Source organism: Xenopus laevis, chromosome 2L (genome assembly GCF_017654675.1).
Source record: "Xenopus laevis strain J_2021 chromosome 2L, Xenopus_laevis_v10.1, whole genome shotgun sequence".
In the NCBI taxonomy this organism is placed as follows: domain Eukaryota; kingdom Metazoa; phylum Chordata; class Amphibia; order Anura; family Pipidae; genus Xenopus; species Xenopus laevis.
In genome coordinates, this window is record NC_054373.1 from 176,118,328 (window position 1) to 176,138,687 (window position 20,360).

The window sequence follows — 20,360 nt, forward strand, 5'->3', positions numbered from 1 at the left end:
ATTACTAAAAATACAGAATGCAAATTAACAAAACAATATTGTACTGTGTAAAAAGCAGATGTGAGTCATTTCAGCACCATGCAGAACACCATAAAGAAACAATCTGCACAACTTTACGCTCTAAGTAGAATTCAATGACCCGCATTTTATTCTTCTCAATGCAGCCCATCTGTGGCATGTGGGAAAAAATCAAAGCAAGATGTTCTAGATTAGGGTTAATTTATATTTTCATGTGTCTTTGCTAAACGTCGTTAGAAGATGTAACAGTGTGCTTAGAGTGGCTGTGGATTTAAAGCTAACAAGGTTTTATGAGGGCACTTTCACGGCAAAATAAGATTAGCTTGGGTCCATTCCTTAAATCCGTTGGATTCTGCTCTGAAAATTCTCTCTCAGTCAGGTTAGGATAAGTAATGGAATAAAACACATTAGATATATGAGCAATAGAAAGAATTGTAAGTCTGCTGACCACAATTTTCTTCCATTAATATTGTTGGGTTTTCATCAGGAACTGGTGAAGTTAGAGAAGGTATTCCTATACTCTTGTTATACCCACATTAATGCCCCCAGAAAAAAAGTAAATATCTAAAGATGACCACCTAGACCATTTTGGGGTTAACTGAAACTACAGTCAGGCCCATCAAAGCAGGTCCTTCATTTCCAAGACAGACATCAGTATTAGATATGCTTCCTTGTCTGAGCTTGTCTAGAAATGTTTATTGTCCCATGACTATTTGAATCTATGAGTATATATATAAGGCAGTGTAAATGTCTAAATCATCTTCTAAATCCCCCTGACAGAAGAAGATGGATGTGGGTCCACAGCATGGACAGGAAGCGCAAATAGAAGACTGAGTCGAGGAGTTGAGTGGCCACAACGATGGCTGCATTTCCAGTGAAAACCCTTATGCCTCCCAATACACGTTCAACCTAATAACAGCAGGAAAGTGTTTTTGAAGCCTGCTCTTAGCTATAGTGTTACCAATGTAAAAAACCTTATTGTATTTTAGAAAAATAAACCTTGAAGTCACAGAGAATGACAGAAAACCAATTGCATTGCAATGGCATCACTGATCTAGGCTCAAGTGTTCTTCAAAGAGTTTCCAAGGGTTGTTGTTTACCATTTGTAGAGAACAAGAATATACCTCCCTAACCCCCCACCTCGGCAAACATAATGAATGACGACACAATAGTTCCACATCTGCAGATCTACTTATAGCACTGGAGGTAGCCCTACACCTTTAATTGAACCCAGACGGCTACCACAGTTTTATGCTGATTTTCTAAAAAGATAGAAACCAGCAATCATCAACAGCAGCACAGGAATCCGCAGCACAACAATTATTATGTTTCTCCAAATTCCACGGGACACTTAAAGAGTCTTCTGTGAGAATTGTGGGGAAGATAAGACTTCATCGTCCTTGCAAACCTAAGGAAGTGGGTTTCCCTCTCTGTGTGCCAAAGTCAACATTATATGGACATTACATATTCCAGTAACGGATTGAGAAGGCAGCATTTGCTTTGTGTGGCTTTTCCTGCTGAGCAAAGCAAGTTGAACATTTTGTTTTCCTGTCCAACAGGAAGCCCTGGAGCTGGAGGTAGTTAAATAATGCATATATGTTCTTTCAACGGGGCCTCAAATTTCCAAGTCATCACCTGCACCATGAAACATCAATACTACTTCTGTTACTGTTATACAAACTGTATATAGTTTCAATCATTTCATGTTAGGATATATTCTAGAAATACAAAATGTATTTTTAGAGAAGAAGAGGAGCTTGTGGCTCATCTGTTGATACACCATGCCCTGGACAATATAGAGCATTGGCACGCAAACTTTCCAAACCTGCCCAATCCTGAAGCATCCGATATCCATAGTAATTGGATATTAGTCTGGATTGGTGGGCCACCTTACAAGTACCAATATTTAGCAATATTATTTATAAATCTATGGCCAGTTTAAGGCATAGAATGAAGCCTATCACAGACCAAGGTAATTTAGGCTTGACATTACAATTAAACAAATATCCATTCTGTGCCTAAAAACTTATCCAAGTCCTTACCACAATGGTCCAAATGTTCAAATCATCATGTCTATGAGGATTTTCATTTATACAGGTCATGATATACAGCATCTAGTAAATTGATGAGTTGTTCTGAGTTGTCTTCAAGAGAACTCAGGAAGTCCAGTTTCTTTAGACTTAAAGGGGTGGTTTACCTTTAAGTTAACTTCTAGTATGTTATAGAATGGCCAGTTTTAAGCAACTTTCCAATCTTAGTTATTATTTTTTAATTACTATGCCTTCTGACTCTTTCCAGCTTTCAAATGGGGGGCAGTGACTCATCTTTCTATTGAGACGATCTCCTTCTCATATCCCAGTCTCTTATTCAAATCAATGCATGGTTACTAGGGTACTTTGGACTCTTTGGATCAGACTGCTGCAATTGCCAACTGGAGAGCTGCTGAATGAAAAGCTAAATAACTCAAACACCACAAATAATAAAAAAATCAAAACCAATTGCAAATTGTCTCATAATATCACTCTCTACGTCCAACCTTTTGGCTTCTCTGGGCCACTTTGGAAAAAGATAAAATGTCTGTGGCCACACATGAAATACAAAAAACACTTTTGATTTGTAAAATTAAAGAAAATACACAGAAAAGAACTACAATACCAGTTGGATAACCAGATGGAGCTATGCATTGGAATATGGGACACCTGGATATTAAACAGACTTATTATTATATTATTATTACTAACTGGGCAATTGGCAGAGTCCTCCATCCTCTCTACTCCAAAGGTCACCACATTGCTACAACCTGGCATAGTAGGCCTGTTCCTAACAAGACGACAGACTGAGGTGGTTAATGTGTCTGGACTTAGAGAGCAAAACATGTTATTTCACTCTTGTTTTCTCTGTATTTTCATACATTTATTTCTAGTTTTCCCTTTTCTTCCTTTTCCCTTTTCTTAGTTTTCTCTCTCCTTCCAGCTGGACCGCATTCATATCCATCCTGGGCCGCATGCGGCCCTTGGGCCACAGGTTGGACACCCCTGCTCTACATCATACTAATAGTTAACTTAAAGGTAAAAAACCCCTTTAATTCTACTAGATACTGCATATTGAAACCATCATCTTCAACTTGTTTATGAAGGTTTTCATTCATCCAGGTCATGGTGTAATCTAGTAGAAGTATATCCAGAGCAACTGGATTTGCTGAATAATCTCAACAAGTCCAGTTGCTCTAGATTTACTTCTACTAGATATGTTCAAGTCATCAATTATAGTGGAGACCTCTTTTCAACATTAGTCACATAAAAAAAGAAAAGATGTATCTAGGAAACACTATATAATTTCATGGTAATTATCTATGACGTTCTTCCCATATGTGTATACATTTTACCTAAATTAAAGTAAATGGCTACTAACATGTCTCTGGTTCACTGACTGTTAAACCCCATACTAATATATCAGCCCACCCTACCCTTAAGAAAATTAAGAGTCACCCTTATCTGTAAGAATCTCCACCTGGAGATGAAAAGACACTATATAACATCACTCACCATTGCAGATGCAGCGCACATTTCTATAAAATCGTGGACAGACGAAACTAATTCTCGCTGTGCTGTACGTCATTAACGAATGGGAATCTATAGACAGCGTCTGCTCGCAGTGCTGCTCCTGACAGTCCAATCCAGAGCAATTCTTTTCCAAGATAGCAGAAATACGGATCACATTTTCCAAATGTCTCCTTGCATTTGAAAGCTTTTGAATCAAATAAGCAGGTTTATAAAAGGCCCCGCTTTGCATTTGCACCGCAAACAACATGTCGAGTTGGTTTGTGCCGGCCACTGGCTGAATGCTGATAATATAGAGGCTGTCTTCCTTTTGGGTGAGGACCGCATTGCGGAGAGTCCGACGGAATCCATGCATGTGAAGGCCAACAAAGTCCTCGGGAGAGATATTCTCAAAACGTATAGTAACTGCATTTTGCAGCATTTCTTGTCTTAACTGTTCCACATGAACAGTTACATCTATCGATACTTGGTATCGGCCATCATTCACGGACACATTTAGGGTGTATTTGCCTCCATCGAGTCCCCCAAGAGCAATAAGCTTGCCATCATGATTGTTAACTTTGAACAAGCTTTTCTGTTCTGACTTTAGATTGTAAGAGAGCACATCATACATATCCTGATCTGTGGCATGGATCTTGCCTATTACACCCCCTGGAAAGTCATCTTCCATGGTGACAATATATACCTCCAGTGGAATAGCTGAGGGTTTATGGACACTCTCTTCAATTACTCTGATATGTAGAAAGGATTGGGAAGTCAAGGCTGGTTTCCCTGAGTCTTTTACCTGTTAAATACAGAAAGAGAAAAAAAAAAAACCAATTACACCTTTACACTAGCTATAGATTAAAGATTAAAAAATATAAAAAAATCAATAGAACATTATGAAGTGTTTGAAATACAAGGCCTAATGTGTTTCTGGGCTTGAAAATCATGCTTAGATCAATGTTTCTACATCAACATTGTATCTTAGTCTCATCCCTTAACCACATTTAAAATCTAAAAGTAAAACATGTTCATCACCTGTACACATAGAAGATGTTCATCTGAAATGGTGTGTTGGAAAACAACTGCTGATCGCAAAACCCCACTCTGGTCCAAAAGAAATTCTCCATCTTCATTGCCACTTATGATAGAGAACACAAAAGGTGGTCCATTGTGGAAAGAGTCTTTGTCTGTCACCACAAGCTGTAATATACTTGTTCCAACTGGTTTGTTCTCCTGGTAAACAAATGGAAAATATGTGTCAGTCAATAGATCTGCTTCTAACACTGTCTTTAAGGGGTCTGAATAGGTATCACTGTGGGACCATAAGAAAGGCAATTGAAGTGAAGAAATAATGTCAGATATCTTGGTGGGATAGCAGGTATAGTAGGGAGAGATGGTGTCTATAGTAACAGTGGATAATAGTCTCTGGGAAGGGAGTGTGACTGTGGGATAGCAGGTATAGTAGGGAGAGATGGTGCCTATAGTAACAGTGGGGATAATAGTCTCTGGGAAGGGAGTGTGACTGTGGGATAGCAGGTATAGTAGGGAGAGATGGTGTCTATAGTAACAGTGGGATAGTAGTCTCTGGGAAGGGAGTGTGACTGTGGGATAGCAGGTATAGTAGGGAAAGATGGTGCCTATAGTAACAGTGGATAATAGTCTCTGGGAAGGGAGTGTGACTGTGGGATAGCAGGTATAGTAGGGAGAGATGGTGCCTATAGTAACAGTGGATAATAGTCTCTGGGAAGGGAGTATGACTGTGGGATAGCAGGTATAGTAGGGAGAGATGGTGTCTATAGTAACAGTGGATAATAGTCTCTGGGAAGGGAGTGTGACTGTGGGATAGCAGGTATAGTAGGGAGAGATGGTGCCTATAGTAACAGTGGGATAATAGTCTCTGGGAAGGGAGTGTGACTTTGAGATAGCAGGTATAGTAGGGAGAGATGGTGCCTATAGTAACAGTGGGGATAATAGTCTCTGGGAAGGGAGTGTGACTTTGAGATAGCAGGTATAGTAGGGAGAGATTTCATTCTCTATGTACAACTCAGAGAAGGAGAACACAGCATGTTTATAGAACATAAGTGAGGCAGAAGGTTTATGGGCAACCAACAATATAAAGTAAAGACGCACAGATTAAAAATGATAGCATCAGATGTATTTAACAAGAAAAAGGAGCTTTCTGGGAGCTGAAGTCTAGCAGCCATGACAAAAACGTGAGTCTACATGTAACGGGTATAAAAGAACCAGTAGATAAACTTGATCTTCTTTCAGATGGTTTTGTGGTTTAAGATTTATTTCTAATTGCCAAATCACACCAAGCAAATGTAGTTTCTCCATAACAAACGGGAGCACAATCTGATCATGTTTTGCAGGGAAGATGACAATCTCATTCATTTTCACAGGCAAGGTTGTGTCTCAGAAGAGGGCTATCCGCCAGAGATTCTGTTTATTTGCCCATAATCACTATGGCCGGCAGCCAGCTCTTTATCTTACGTATCTGATGTGATCAATCATATACACAGAGGAAATTGAATATTTTGCTACCTTGGGCCAGACACCATTACTGGAATTCAACCTAACATCAACCACTTTATTTTGCCTTCCAGGGAAAAACACATTTTCACTGCTTTGGTGACAAGTTAGTGATTGAGCTTAGAGGTTGTGTCATAAAAAACACGGTGATTTGTGTGGTCTTTAGTGCATGTTCATAAATGGGGCGTATACTACATGTTCTTGTTTTATAGAATATACCAAAACAAGTATTATTATCAACAAACCTTCCACCCGTTTCTTGACACTATCTATTGTATCTTCCATTATAAACTGGTTGAGTTTTAAAGACCCATAAGTTCCCAGAATTCTCAGCAAACCCTTCCCAATGCTTTTGGAAGGTCAACAAGATTCATTATCCATCACAACAATTAAAAATGGAAGTAACTTTTTGTCCCACGTCCTACTGACCTGGATAACTGCACTGTAATTGGCTGGGGTAAACTGAGGACTGTTATCATTAACATCGGAAATGTCAATATTCACAGTCACCGTCGATGACAATGGAGGGACGCCGCTATCTCTTGCCTGAACGAGGAGCGAGTAGCCAGATACCTGTAAAGAAAAATGTGAATAGTGAGCGGAAGAAGCAATTATGGTCCAAAGAAACATGCCATCAACAATTAATGAATTAATTGCTCTGGGTAAACCTGTATCAGCAAACATTTTAATATTATTAGTACTGTGTGTCTATTCCTACCAGTGAGAATAATAAGTTGACTGGGTCTTATTTTTGAACAGAGAAACACTAGATATTGATATTCAAGGTACTTGACTCCAGATACAACTACTCCATAAATAAGAAGAGATGTTGGAAGAAGGTCCCACTTGGTGGGCCCATAAGGTCACTAATTATCTGAGAGCAGGTAAGATACTGGCCTATTGCACTGCTGATTTCTTTAACTGTTATCAAAAATATACAAACAGGGTTTCCATAAACCATGCCATTAAATTATTCACCTGTGCCATTTTTTGGCCAATTGGATTGTTTTATTCAAACAATTCTGACCAAGAGTCAGCCTGTAAAAGTTACAGCTTTCAGTCTAAGACCCACTGTATATCCGAGCAGATCCATGGTGGTCAAGCGCCCTTCCCAACCTGCCCTTCCATTTGAATGAAGTTAAATTTAGGGATCATTCAGCAATGGTGATAACACTTTCACAACAGTTTCGTTGATGAATGATCTTACTACTGTTTCCATCACAGTAGACATGACCCTTTGTAATATGTTGGTCATTATATTCGTTGTTCTTCATTTGATGCATTCCTACCGGATTGATGTGAGTGCTAACAAACCTTTATTCGCTGGGGTTCATGACCATCATGGTGTTTTCACTGATGTATGACAGCCTATTGTGCTCCCTTTTTGTCTGTGTAGGCCACTTTATATTAGCAGGGGACACTAGGACAATTATGGTGGAAAACCCGTTTGTAACCAGAGCATTGAACAAATTGGTCAACAAGTTATTGTGATGCGTTTTTGTCTGAGTAGGTCATTTTCTATTAGGAGGGCATGAGACACTAGGACAATTGTGGTGGAAAACCAGCTTGTAGCCAGAGCATTGGACAATTTGGTCAACAAGCTGGTCCTATGGACATTAACATATTGTACATCAAAGTTAATTCACTATGGGTCCATAAACTGAAGTTTTGGAGCGCCAAGAAACATTAGACCAACAAGAGTATATTCTAAGGAAGATAGGCTATTCAGCTTAAGCAATCGTAAACTTGTAAAGTGCTATTTATTAAATTGTTTTCTGTCTGGGATACGGTCATTACCTTTTCTCTGTCCAGCTTGTCCTTAACTTTGATAAGGCCCACAACTGGATCAACCATGAACTGATCATCTTGATCGCCGTTTACAATGGAAAAGCCAATTCGTCCGTTTGGAGGGCTATCAAGGTCTTCGGCAAACACCTGAATTAATGGAAAACGTACAGTAAGCTTTACAGTATATACACTACTGTACCATAGGAAGGGCAACATAATACCTACAAATGATGTATCTATTGAAGAGGGTTACTGCTTTAATGCCATAGGATTTTTGAAATATCTCACTGCATTTGCTAAGCTGGCCATACACATATCAATAATATTGTAGGAAACTTCATCTTGTACAGTTATTGGTATGTGTATGATGGTCCATCTATCCAAACTGATATCCACGTACTGGTAATGTGCAGGTCAGGAAAAACTCAACCTGCAGCTGACCTTAACTCAAAAAAACATCAATCCGGACCCAATCCTAACCTGCTAAATTTTGACATTGTAGGAGCCGCACCTGACCTGTACCTGTGTCATCTGTACACTTCTGTGTGCTTCTCTGGATAAAAGATGAGGAATCTTTGGGATCAATGGAGGAATGTTCTTCCCCAGTCTGACCTGCACCCAACCATAACCCACAATGGTTGCCCAAATTTCAACCTGAACCCTCCCAACCGGTGGTCATCCTAATGGGTCATGGGCTACCTAAACATAATACAGTGGGTATAATATCAGAGGAATAGGCAGTTTTATTTCTGCTTCCCTAGGCATGTACTACCTAGTACTTCTGCATCTACCTACCTCTAAGCTCAGAATTTTTACATTACAGAACAAAACAGTGATCAATGATCCCTTAAGAAATTTTAAGACTTTTTGGTTTGAAGCCCAAATTACTACGTAAAAAATTTAGTCAATTACCCTTACCCAAACGCTAACCCTCTCACCAATATAGTAATTGCAGAAGTTCATCTAAAATTCATCAGGGTTGTATATTGTACAGCCTTTAATTAATAATGAGCATAGTCTAGAGCTGAAATCATCTTCTGAAGATACGCAGGCAGATGCTGGAAGTTCTATTTGCTTTGTACATACTCAGCATGAACGATGCTTCAGAGTATTTTACAAACACTCGCGGATGAAATTGCTTAAGTACATTTTACAGCACAAACGACCGCTGCGGTTTTTTTTTTGTGTCAATGCAATTTCCTCCTCTGAAAGCAATAATTCAATGAATGGTTTCATTATATTTTATATGACAACGTTAAAGATACAAATACATGTTTAGCCTCCTTCAATGATGTTAATATTAAAATAAATTGATCTTTTAAAGAGCAGAAATGTGGCGTTGGCGGCCCTCCGTGGGGGAAGTAAATAGTAAAAAAAAAAAGCGATTAAAATACAGAAAAAAATCCTTAAACGACACTATGCAGTGAAATAAAATAACGCATTGGAAATTGAAGATGTAACACTGACCATAATTACGGAATCCCCAACAGAAGCATCCTCACTTATGACTGCACTATAAACCTCTTGGCTGAACACGGGCGCGTTGTCATTAACATCGGTTAAATTGATGTTCACTGTCGTAACAGCGCTGAGTGGGGGAGATCCTCCATCTGTGGCCTCAACTACCAGATAAAAATGCTTGCAGTTTTCATAATCCAGAGTATTAACCACTGAAATGGCTCCTGGGAGGATAAAAAAGACTTGGTAATGATAATTAACTATAAAGTAATAAAATCCCAGTCATTGGTCCGTAGCACGGTACTTTCAAATTATACAGCATCGTTTGTACAAACAGAGAGCTAAACAAGGACAACCACGTTCTTGCTGATAGTGAGGCAACTACAGATGGGTCCATATTATTGGCCAATTTGTTTTTTTGGTCTAAAAGTGACATGGTGTTAATCCATGTGCAAGCCTTAGTGGACTCAATAACCAAAATAGAATGGCATCTGACAGAAGATGTTGGAAGGTCTTTTCAGGCAGATACCCCATTGGCTCATGTAAGCAGTCACTAGCTAAATAACCTTACATGGCTCACAAGTGGGCTGGCGACAGAATATTTTTGATGATCTTTTCAACCAGATACCGCATTGGCTCACATAGGCAATCACTGGTTGAAGAATCTCACATGGCTCACAAGAGACCTGCTGACAGAAAATATTGCAAGATCTTTTCAACCAGATGCCTCATTGGCTCATGTAGGCACTCACAAGCCGAAGAACCTTACATAGCTCACAAGTGTCCTGCTAACAGAAAATATTGCAAGGTCTTTTCAACCGAATACCTCATTGGCTCATGTAGGCTCTGGAAGTTGAAGAACCTTACATGGCTCACAAGAGACCTGCTGACAGAAGATATTGCAAGATCTTTTCAACCAGATACCTCATTGGCTTATGTAGGCAGTCACTGGTTGAAGAATCTTACATGGCTCACAATTGACCTGGTGGTTTGGCCAACTGCCAAATGAATATATATAGGCAAATTTTAGCACTCCAATATTTCCCATAACCACCACAAGTTCAGCTGCTTGGAGTTTGAGATCCACGTATCCCAGGAGCACTCACATACAGTATCTTACCAATTGTTTATTCTAGTGTCAACGTTTTGGTCTTAACAGTGGTCTTTTGTTAGTCTTTATGTAGGTAGCTAAACATTGAACCTTAGTTGCCTATGTAGGGGATTATAGGTTACCAAAATGTAATCAAGTTCATTTAAGTCCACTACTGCAGTTGCGGTTGCTAAAATTTCACTGCAGTCAGTTGAAGGTAAAACTCCAATTGTTAAAGGTGCTCCTTGTAATTCAGTATACAGTAGCTGCGATCATTGGGTTCTTTTGCTTTATTTGACTCAGGGAGCTGAGGGAACCTTGAAACTGCTGTCACATCTGGACCAAGCGGTAGCTCCGGGGTTCCCTCAGAACCCTGCGTCAATAGGCTTAGCGCACCTACCTCTAAAGAATTGGCTGCATGTGTCACTTTCACTCAGAAAATTATGTTAATTGGACAATGAGATTATTCTGTGTCTTGTGTTCGATTTGTGACAAAATTCAAGCACAAATGTGCTTAATTCGATTAATTCGATCGGCCACAACTGCGTCAGATGCATCTCCCCCAAGTGAGTGCAATGACAATGGGATTCTGGGAAAAAATTATGCATTATAGGAAAAACCATGGACACTGCACTTTGCTCACTGAACATGTGAATGTAAATGAAAACTACCAGGGGAGTAACTACAGAGGAAGCAGACCCTGTGGCTGCAGAGGGGCCCAGGAGGTATAGGGGGCCCCATGAGGTCAAAATAAAGAGCAATTTCAACATATACTAGTAAAACTTGACATGCTCTGGATATGTTGGGAGAACTAAAATTAATTGGCTTTGGGGCCCAGTAGTATCTAGTTACACCACTGACCCCTACTGTATTAGTTGCTATGGGCAAAACACTCTAAATATGTGGAGACCTTTCAAAACCTTGGATCAGCTTTACTTACAGTCAAATTTTGGAGAAGAAACAAAAATTAAAAAATAGAGACAGAAATGTAACTACTGCGGAACAATATGAGGATACCTATAACTAACCTGTTTTTGGGCTGATGTAGAACCTTGCATGCTCATTTCCAGACCTAATGCTATACACGATTTCTGCATTCGTTCCGACATCTTTGCTTGCGGCAAAAACAGACAGCACTTTGGTGCCGAGTGCAGTGTCTTCAGGAACGGTGACCCAATAGTCCCTCCGTTCAAATATAGGAGGGTTGTCATTAACATCCAGGACTGTTATCGTCACAAAGGCAAGCGAAGACAAGGTCAAGACAGGGCTCAGATCTGAGGCTTTTACTGTAATGTTGTAACAAGACTGTAATTCCCGATCAAGAGGTTGCTCTAAAATGATGATTCCGGAAGACATGTCTACAGTGAAATGGCCATCGGCTGAGTCCACTAGAGAATAGACAACCTTTCTATTTATTCCTGGGGAAAAAAACAGAAAAACAAACCAGAAAATCACTTTAATTCAAGAACTGAAGGCTTTTTCTTCCCCAAGCAATAAGCAAACAAAACACTGAGCACTCAGAAGAGACGTCTCCGTCCAACACAAATATAAAGGACCGTATCTTGTGAAAAAGGGAAGAGAATTTTATTTCCAAAAATAAATCCAACGTTGTCTAGCAACCAATTGATTTTTAGAGGTTTTCAGGTTTACTTTTCTCTTCTACCTTTAATAAATGCACATCTACAATATAGTCACAGTAATGCCAACAAGACAAACTTCATCACAATAATAAATTAATATTCTAGTAATCAGTTACCTGCAGTACCACTTCCCACCACTTCCACCATACAGCATTAATGTTTCATAGGCTGAGAAAGAACAGAGCAACAGCCTAAGACTAAGGGGGTTATTTATTAAAGTCCGAATTTATCTCAATATTTTCTGCTACAAACTTCAATGAAATCCGCTCTGATTTTTTTACGCTTATTTATTACATTTTCCATAAAATTTGTTTTGCGGTAAAAAATCCGAATTTTGCGATTTTTTTCGTATTGCACGAAACCCCAGCACACATCAAAAAATCATTGGGACTTCTCCCATTGACTTATATGCAACCTCGAGGGTCTGAGATGCCGGATTTTCAGATTCTGACTTTTCCATCCTCAGGGTTTAATAAATTCCGAATTTTTTTTTTTAAATTTCCGATTTTATCTAAAAAAAAATCACAAATTTTTCGTGATTTTTGCATTCAGAGTTTAGTAAATAACCCCATAAGAGTTGCCGTTCTGCCCCTGTGATAAATAATGTACAGGTATGGGACCTGTTATCCAGAATGCTCGGGACCTGGGGTTTTTTGGATAACAGATCTTTCTGTAATTTGGATCTTCATACCTTAAGTCAACTAGAAAATCCTGTAAACATTAAATAAACCCAATGTACTGGTTTTGCTTCCAATAAGGATTAATTATATCTTAGTTGGGATCAAGTACAAGTTACTGTTTTATTATTACAGAGACAAAGGAAATCATTTTTAAAAATTTGGATTATTTGATTATAATGGAGTTTATGGGAGACTGGATCTTTCTGCATTGTGGGTTTCTGGATAACAGATCCCATACTTGTACTACTAATTCCAGTTAATGGCAAAGGGTCTATTAAACAGAAGTTGTCTATCCCCAGGGCCAGGGATAATCTGACCAGAGGCCAGGAGAACACCATGACCCCATTCTGCATTCCATAGCCTACAGTTGTAAAACTGGCCATACGCAACAGCTTCTTAGTATAACAGGACCCACAGGTATGGGATCAGTTATCCGGAAACCCAGAAAGCTCCAAGGAAAAACATCTCCAAAGAATCCTCATTTAAAAAAAAAAAATCCCTTTTCTGTGTAATAATAAAACAGTAGCTTGTACTTGAGCCCAACTAAGATATAATTAATCCTTATTGGAAGCAAAACCAGCCTATTGGCTTTATTTAATGTTTAATTTTTTTTTAAATATAAGGTGAATAATCCCTTTAAAGTGCTGATACAGGTATGGGACCTGTTATCCAAAAGGGTTGGATGGGTCTATTCAAAATTTGGATCTTTACTACTAAATTGTTAATACAGCATGGGACCCACCTTCTTGTTATTCCAGGACATGGAACATCAAACAAACAAACAATTATGGCAGTTCCATTTGAGTAGAAAGATCAAGGGAAAACATTTTTTCTAATGATAAATTTATACAAGTTAAAGTTCTTTTTCAGAATGAACTTGCTCATCTTACAAACATTACTAATCCATGAAACAAGTCTGTATCCAAAAACTTTGCGCCAAACTTCAATTATCAACTACATTTCCGACTGACACACATTTTGTCTCTCTGATAAGAATTTCCTGGCAGATTTAGCAAAGAATTTATTTGCTCAATACCCCGGTGCTTTGTAATGTAGATGCGCATGCTAAGGCAGCCTAAACTAATGAGATGTGAAGGGAAGGCGGCTCATGCGTGCGTGCCTCTCCCACTGACTTAGCTGTTTCGGTGCTAATTAAAGCTGAAAACTATAACAACATCACATACCGGCTCCATCTGATAATTTATTTGGTGTTATAATTTTAGTAAATTGCATTTTGTGGCTTTGCAAGGTGAGACATTCCTTAGCTTCTCCGGCGTAGGTGCATAAAATCTACAATTATCTGATGAACGTGAGTGCGAACTGTGAACCAAAAAAAACCTGCTTTTTTAGAGACGATTTAAGATTAATATTTTCATGGAGCTTTTATTCCCAGAGCAGATGTTTTTTGTCACTGCTTAAAAATAACAAAAACTCATCTCCCTTTATTTGACCCGAGCTATGGGAAATTCAACCTTTTATGGCTAGTAGATAGGATAATAAATACTGGCGTTAGCAGGCTAAAATGCTAATACATACAATTAAGAAATATATATATATATATATATGCTTCTGTATAGTTTATGGTCCTCCTTATTTGAGCGCTTGTATTGCTATTTCTTGGAAAGCAAAATGCTTGTTTCTTCTATACCCCGAAGAAGTCATATTTTAGATGTTGGGTTTTAATCCTTCTTTATTGGCTATCAATGAGCTGATGATGCCTACAACATTGTAAGTGCAAACATTTTTAATAAAGAATAATTACAAAATGAGATTACACAAGGGAGAGCTCCCTTCTTTTGCTTTGTTTTTATAGACATGACATCCGGTTCTTAGGAGAGGCAGCACCCAGTGATGAAGAGATAGTGGCCAGTTCTACTGGGATTTTTTTAATTGAATACAATTGAGTTCTCACATCTGGTATTAAAGGGACTCGTTTTTGAAATGGGACTACACAAGACTGGTGTTTTTGGCTGATCTATAGCGCCCCCTCAGTATTGAAACCTCAGATATGTGTGTTTCACTTTTAGAAACAAGTCTGCCCCCTGGGAACCAAACCAGATTCTTGGCCCACTGTACTCCATTATTCTTCAACCAAGCACATTTCTTCTCCTACATGAGGATTAAATACAGGTGACTCATGGAACCCTTATTTTTCAGCAAGTGAAAAGGGTCAGATTCGCCCATAACTACTCATGACGATACATAGGACAACCCATGTGGTTCCTGACAGATTGACACGGTGGCCAAGCAAAGGAATTTCATACAGGTGTGTGGCCACTTTTATATTGTTCCACCAAAGCTAGAGCCCTGTGAGCCATCACGATTTGGACCCTCTGACATGTAACCAAAATCGCTCCCCACACCCAATACATCCCCACTACCAAGAACCACTCCCCGAACCCGGACCACAAAGACTTAACTTACCTTCCGACTTGGGGCCCACAAAACCAGAAGTGATTCAGCAGGACAAGGGAAAAAATTGGGAGGAATTAATCCCACACAGTCAGGAAATCGGGGACTTTATGCCAGAAACCAGACCAGTTTGCTGGAATTCTGCGATTACCCAACCCAGTGCAGGACTGAAATAGCAGGAAGTAAAGTGAACCAATGTCTCTTCCTTTTGGCCAACAAATTTTGATTAAAAATTTCAGGACTGATAATCCGCGATCCACTAGGACCATAGGACTATGTGTCAAAATTACCCCTGACTTTTTTAGTGATGAGCAGAACTGCCCCATTTTGCTTTGCTGAAAAAAATGTAAAACTGCAGAAAACAATCATAACATTAAGGACACACCAAATCCAAGATTTGGTTTGGGGTTTGGCCAGGATTCTGCCTTTTTCAGCATGATTTGGCAGAATCCTTGTATTTGCATATGCAAATTAGGGGCAGGAAGAGAAATAACATGACTTTTTGTCACAAAACAAGGAAGTAAAAAATGTTTTTTAAACTTTTCCCTTCCTGTCCCTAATTTGCATATGCAAATTAGCATGCAGATTTGGTCCGGTATTCAGCCGAAACTTTCATGAAGGATTTTTCATAGTGGATTCGGTGCATCCCAACACTGCCAAATTTTGCCAAAGACAGGACTGAATGGATGTTATTTGTCTATGCAAAAAAACTGGTTCGTGCTTAAAAAAGTGGAATGGTTGAAATCAGCCACAAGATAGACATCTATGGCTTCAGTATTTTTTGCCTTCAGTGATGATGGTAAAGATGGGGGCATCTAAAACTCAACTTATAGAACCCCAAATCTTGTGATGTCCCCAAAAGCATCCAACAGGCTTATTGACAGTCTGATGGGAGATGTAGTTTAGCTAAACATATAGAAATTAAACCTTTTTGGTTTATAATGTTCAGTAAAAGTAACACTGTGAAGAAGAGTTAAGGTCTAGACTGATGGATAATATTTCTTAACTGACATCAATCACATGATGAGATTTAGATGCAGCAGTTACACGCTGGTTATAAAATTATTGATGGAATATCAAGCAATGTCAGGCCTGAACCTTGAAGAAGGTAATTTATAAAGCAATGCAATGTCGGCTCTATATCTGCTTACATCTCTATTCATTGTTCACCGCTAAAGACAAACGGTTATGCGCGGAACGTTTATTTTCATGGGGAACGTCTGTCAGAAGAGTTTTGTTGATCGATGAAATATTTGCTCGCTTCACGACTAACTGACTATTGCTGAAGAAACCTGTCATTCCGATCAATAAAACAATTTTAGAATGGACCAGAAGTCTAAGGGATAATAAAGTCCCCTTCATCATTTAGGCAGCGGATGCCGAAGCCGTCGGATAAGCATGATCGTGTATTCTGATTGGTTTGCAGAATGCCACCAATAAAAATCGACATTGTAGCATGAGAGCAATAAAACTCAATTCTTGAGATCTTTGGCTCTAAATTCTGCTAGAAAAATGTACATAGAGATGGAAACTGATGCTTGTGGGTTTCTACCACTTGCCAAATATATGGATAAAGGATACATCAACTGATGTATAGTGATGGGCAAATCTGTGGCGTTTCGTGAAATTCACGAAACGCATTGAAGTCAATGGGCGTCAAAATAATTTTGACGCATATCTATTTTGACGCGAGTGACCATTTTTATACCCGCTACTATTTGGTCCAAATGTGTCCAAATAATTTTTAGGCGCGACAATTTTTTTTTTATGCTGGCGAATTCATTCGCTTGCAGCGAAACGCAGAAATTCACCGCAAATTCGTGTCTGGCGAATTTATTCGTCCATCACTACTGATGTATTTAGATAAGTCCAGTAAAACATATTGGCAAAATAATTGGCAGGAGAGCCTCAAGAGCAACTTTTTGTTCTTATAAATGAGAGCTACCATTCTATTTTGCCACAGTAGATATGGGAATTCTGTTAATTTACTCAAAATTTGTCAGTTTAAGAGGGTTATTTATTAAGGTTCGGGTTGTGCTTTCCACAAAAAATTTGAGATTTATTATATTCCAACCCTGGAAATAGCTTGAAAAAATATACCATCAGAAACCTGTCAAGGTCATGTAGAAGTCAATGGTAGAGGTCTCTTGAACCATTTGAAGATATTAATAGCCTTCATGATGTTCGAGTTTTTTTCAGGGGGTTTTGCCCAAAAACGTTATCAAGTTGAGCAATTCAAGGTTTTTCCTGTCGAAAACTCAATGAATTAATTGGGTTGTTAACCGCCAAACTCGCTGAATTTATTTTTTTTCTATTTACAGTACGTTTTTTCGAAGTATGAAAAAATATTTGACCTTTGATAAATAACCCCCTTAGTGTGCAAGAGTTTATTGGTACCCAAGTATTCTCAATGGCATTGGGGTCGTTGATCTTTTTAGTCATATTCCCTATATTTTATTAGCATGAATACCTATTATATTTTTTTTTTGTCTGTGTATAACTAGCTTTGTAATGGGTTCAGCCTGTAGGCAATTGGCTCATTAGCATATTCACATGGTTAGACCGACCAGTAGCCAATTGCATCATAAGAAAAATCACATGACTAGACCAATGTACATGGCTAGACCATTAGAACATTAGAATTTTAACATTCTTGGAAGTTGTAGCCAATCAGAGCACTGAAACATTCATAAAGCTAGAAAAACTTCCAATCAGAGCTTTAAAATATTCTTATGAATAGACCAATTTGTAGCCAATCAAAACTTTAGTATATATATTTATAAGAATTAGAGTACTAACATGGCAGCAACTTGAAGCAAATGAAATCAATAGAATTTTTCAGTAGAACATTGACATTGCTTTATTAGCTTGTAGCCAATCAGGACTAGGGATGCACCAAACCCTTCTTTTCTGGGTTCGGCCAAATCCTTGAATACTTTGGTATGGATTCAACCAAATAGCACACAGAATCCAAACCCTCACGCCAAAAGGAAATTGTTAGCACATGAGCAAAAAAGCCGCAGCCTTCGCAATGCAAATTATAAGGTTAGGATTGAGTTTGGCCAGGCTCTTGGATTTGGCAAACCCTTCTAAAAATGTCTTAAATTCAGACAAATCCCAAACCAAATCCATGATTTGGTGGAAGGAAACCATGACATGGCTAGAACATCAGAGTGATGGGCGAATCTGTGTTGTTTGCTTCGCCAAAAAAATGGCAAAACACATTGAAGTCAACGGTCGTCCAAATAATTTTGACACAACAATTTTTATGCGTGTGACTATTCTGACGCGTGGATTTTTTGCTGGCGAATTATTTGAATTCATTTTCGCTGCAGTTTCGTGAATTTATTCGCTGGCGGCGAACCGTGGAAATTCCTTGCGAATCCATGCCTGACAAATTTATTCGACTACATCAGGGAATAAAAACAAAGACTTAGCGGCCAATTTACTTCTGATCTGTAATATTATTACCTGGTAATGATGTGTTAAGTATTGGAATGTGAATATTTAATAACTAGACAGATCCCCTTTACAGAACTGATATTAAAATGTACAAGGTATTAAAACCGTCTTTTTTTGGGTTTTGTATTGACCTTCTCACCCCTTCAACACAATAAATAAATGGGCATTTTATGTTAGATAAAGAATCTCTTATCTGTTTCAGCCGTTTCCACTGAGATTCTTTTTCTCCTTAGGCTTTTAACAATATTTTAAACTTATGTCAAATCCGGCAGAATTCCTTTGAAGAAAGTGTCGCTTTTGTAAGAAAAGCGACTTGTCAGAAAACCTGGGAAAGTCTTCAGAAATGTCAGTGCAATGGCATCAGTAGGAGCGGATCTTGATGACGCCGGCTTCTTTTGATTAAACTGCCAGCATGAGGAGTTCAAGCAGAGGTGGCCAAGAAAAAAAGGAGATCTTTCAATGCTCTCATGGAAAACCATAGTGAAACTGGAACTATAATAAAGGTTTGAAGAATATGGCAGAATTGTAGGCATCTAGATATTCTTTTCTTGTATAGTGGCTTGATCTACCTAGGTTTTAAAAAATATATATATAGCTATGATCTTTAGAGGGCCCATTGAACTTCTCGATAATGTCGACCTCTGGTCTCCCATTTCAATTTGCCAAAAAATGTGCGAATTTCAAGAAAAATGTGTGAAACGGCAAAAAAAATGTGAAAACCAAAATTGACACCCGTGTTCGATTTTGGATGCGCGTCTGAAAAGTCGCTTGCGTCGATTTTGACGCTGGCATTAAAGTCAATGGCCGTCTGAATAGTGTTGAGGCGCGCCGATTTTGACACGAGTGACCTTTAGGATGCGCGTCCAAAAATTTTTGACACTGGCGAATTTTCACGGGTGGCAGCGAAATGCAGAAATTTGCCTCGAATTTGTGACAGAAAATTTATTTGCCCATCACTACATATGACTCCTATAACCACCTGTAATGTAACCCTAGAACGTAGAACCCTAATAGCACACTTCGGAGCCCTAAGTATACCCCCTTTAAATTTAAACAGAGGCTACAACAGAAGGAGTTATGAAACCCCCTTCAGTTGCTGACCCCATAAAAGCAGTGATGGGGCCACCACCCAACCAGCATCCCATTTTGGACACACAACTCCAATACAAATGAACTGAATACTTGAACCCCCATAAATGGCTGTAGGGACCCACACATTGACTAACCATCAGAGCATTGAGCAATCTAGTCCTTAGGTATGTTTGCCAATGTAAAGCAGCATTATACTAATATATACATACACAGCTCCTCATTTAAATAAATTTGACAATATGACATTTTAAACATTCTACTCTACTGTTGGGTAGTGATAGTTGTAGATCCGCCTCTGAAGAAGCAAATTTAAAGAAAAACTGCATCATTATTTGTACTTCCATTACACATTTTCTACTTGAATGCAAGCTACTGGGGACTTGTTCTTCATTGACAGATATTTTTGGGTGGCCACCCTATGGGGCAAATTTACTAAAGGGCGAAGTGACTAAAGTGGGCGAAAATGCGACGTCATTTCGGTACTTCACCGATTTACTAACGGTCGCTGGCGTAATTTCGCTCGCGAAGGAGATAGACTCTAGCGGTACTCCCTAATGCTTGGCGAATTTTCGCTCTGGTGAATGGACGTAACTACGCAAATTCACTAAGATGCGGATTAACCTGAACGTTACCTCTTGCGCCA

At 38.9% G+C, this 20,360-nt stretch overlaps 1 protein-coding gene across 7 annotated transcripts in view; it reads right to left on the minus strand.

Moving 5' to 3' along the window:
• The window catches only part of LOC108708756 (protocadherin Fat 3-like), a 406,168-nt gene that overhangs the window by 33,801 nt on the left and 352,007 nt on the right, over window positions 1–20,360 (minus strand). For all 7 annotated transcript variants that reach the window (XM_041582699.1, XM_041582701.1, XM_041582700.1 and 4 more), the window contains 6 exons: window positions 11,460–11,849; window positions 9,351–9,565; window positions 7,893–8,030; window positions 6,525–6,668; window positions 4,599–4,796; window positions 3,564–4,362 (listed from right to left, as the gene is read on the minus strand). In XM_041582699.1, the coding sequence (XP_041438633.1) occupies window positions 3,564–4,362; window positions 4,599–4,796; window positions 6,525–6,668; window positions 7,893–8,030; window positions 9,351–9,565; window positions 11,460–11,849 (1,884 nt within the window). The remainder of the gene's footprint in view (window positions 1–3,563; window positions 4,363–4,598; window positions 4,797–6,524; window positions 6,669–7,892; window positions 8,031–9,350; window positions 9,566–11,459; window positions 11,850–20,360) is intronic.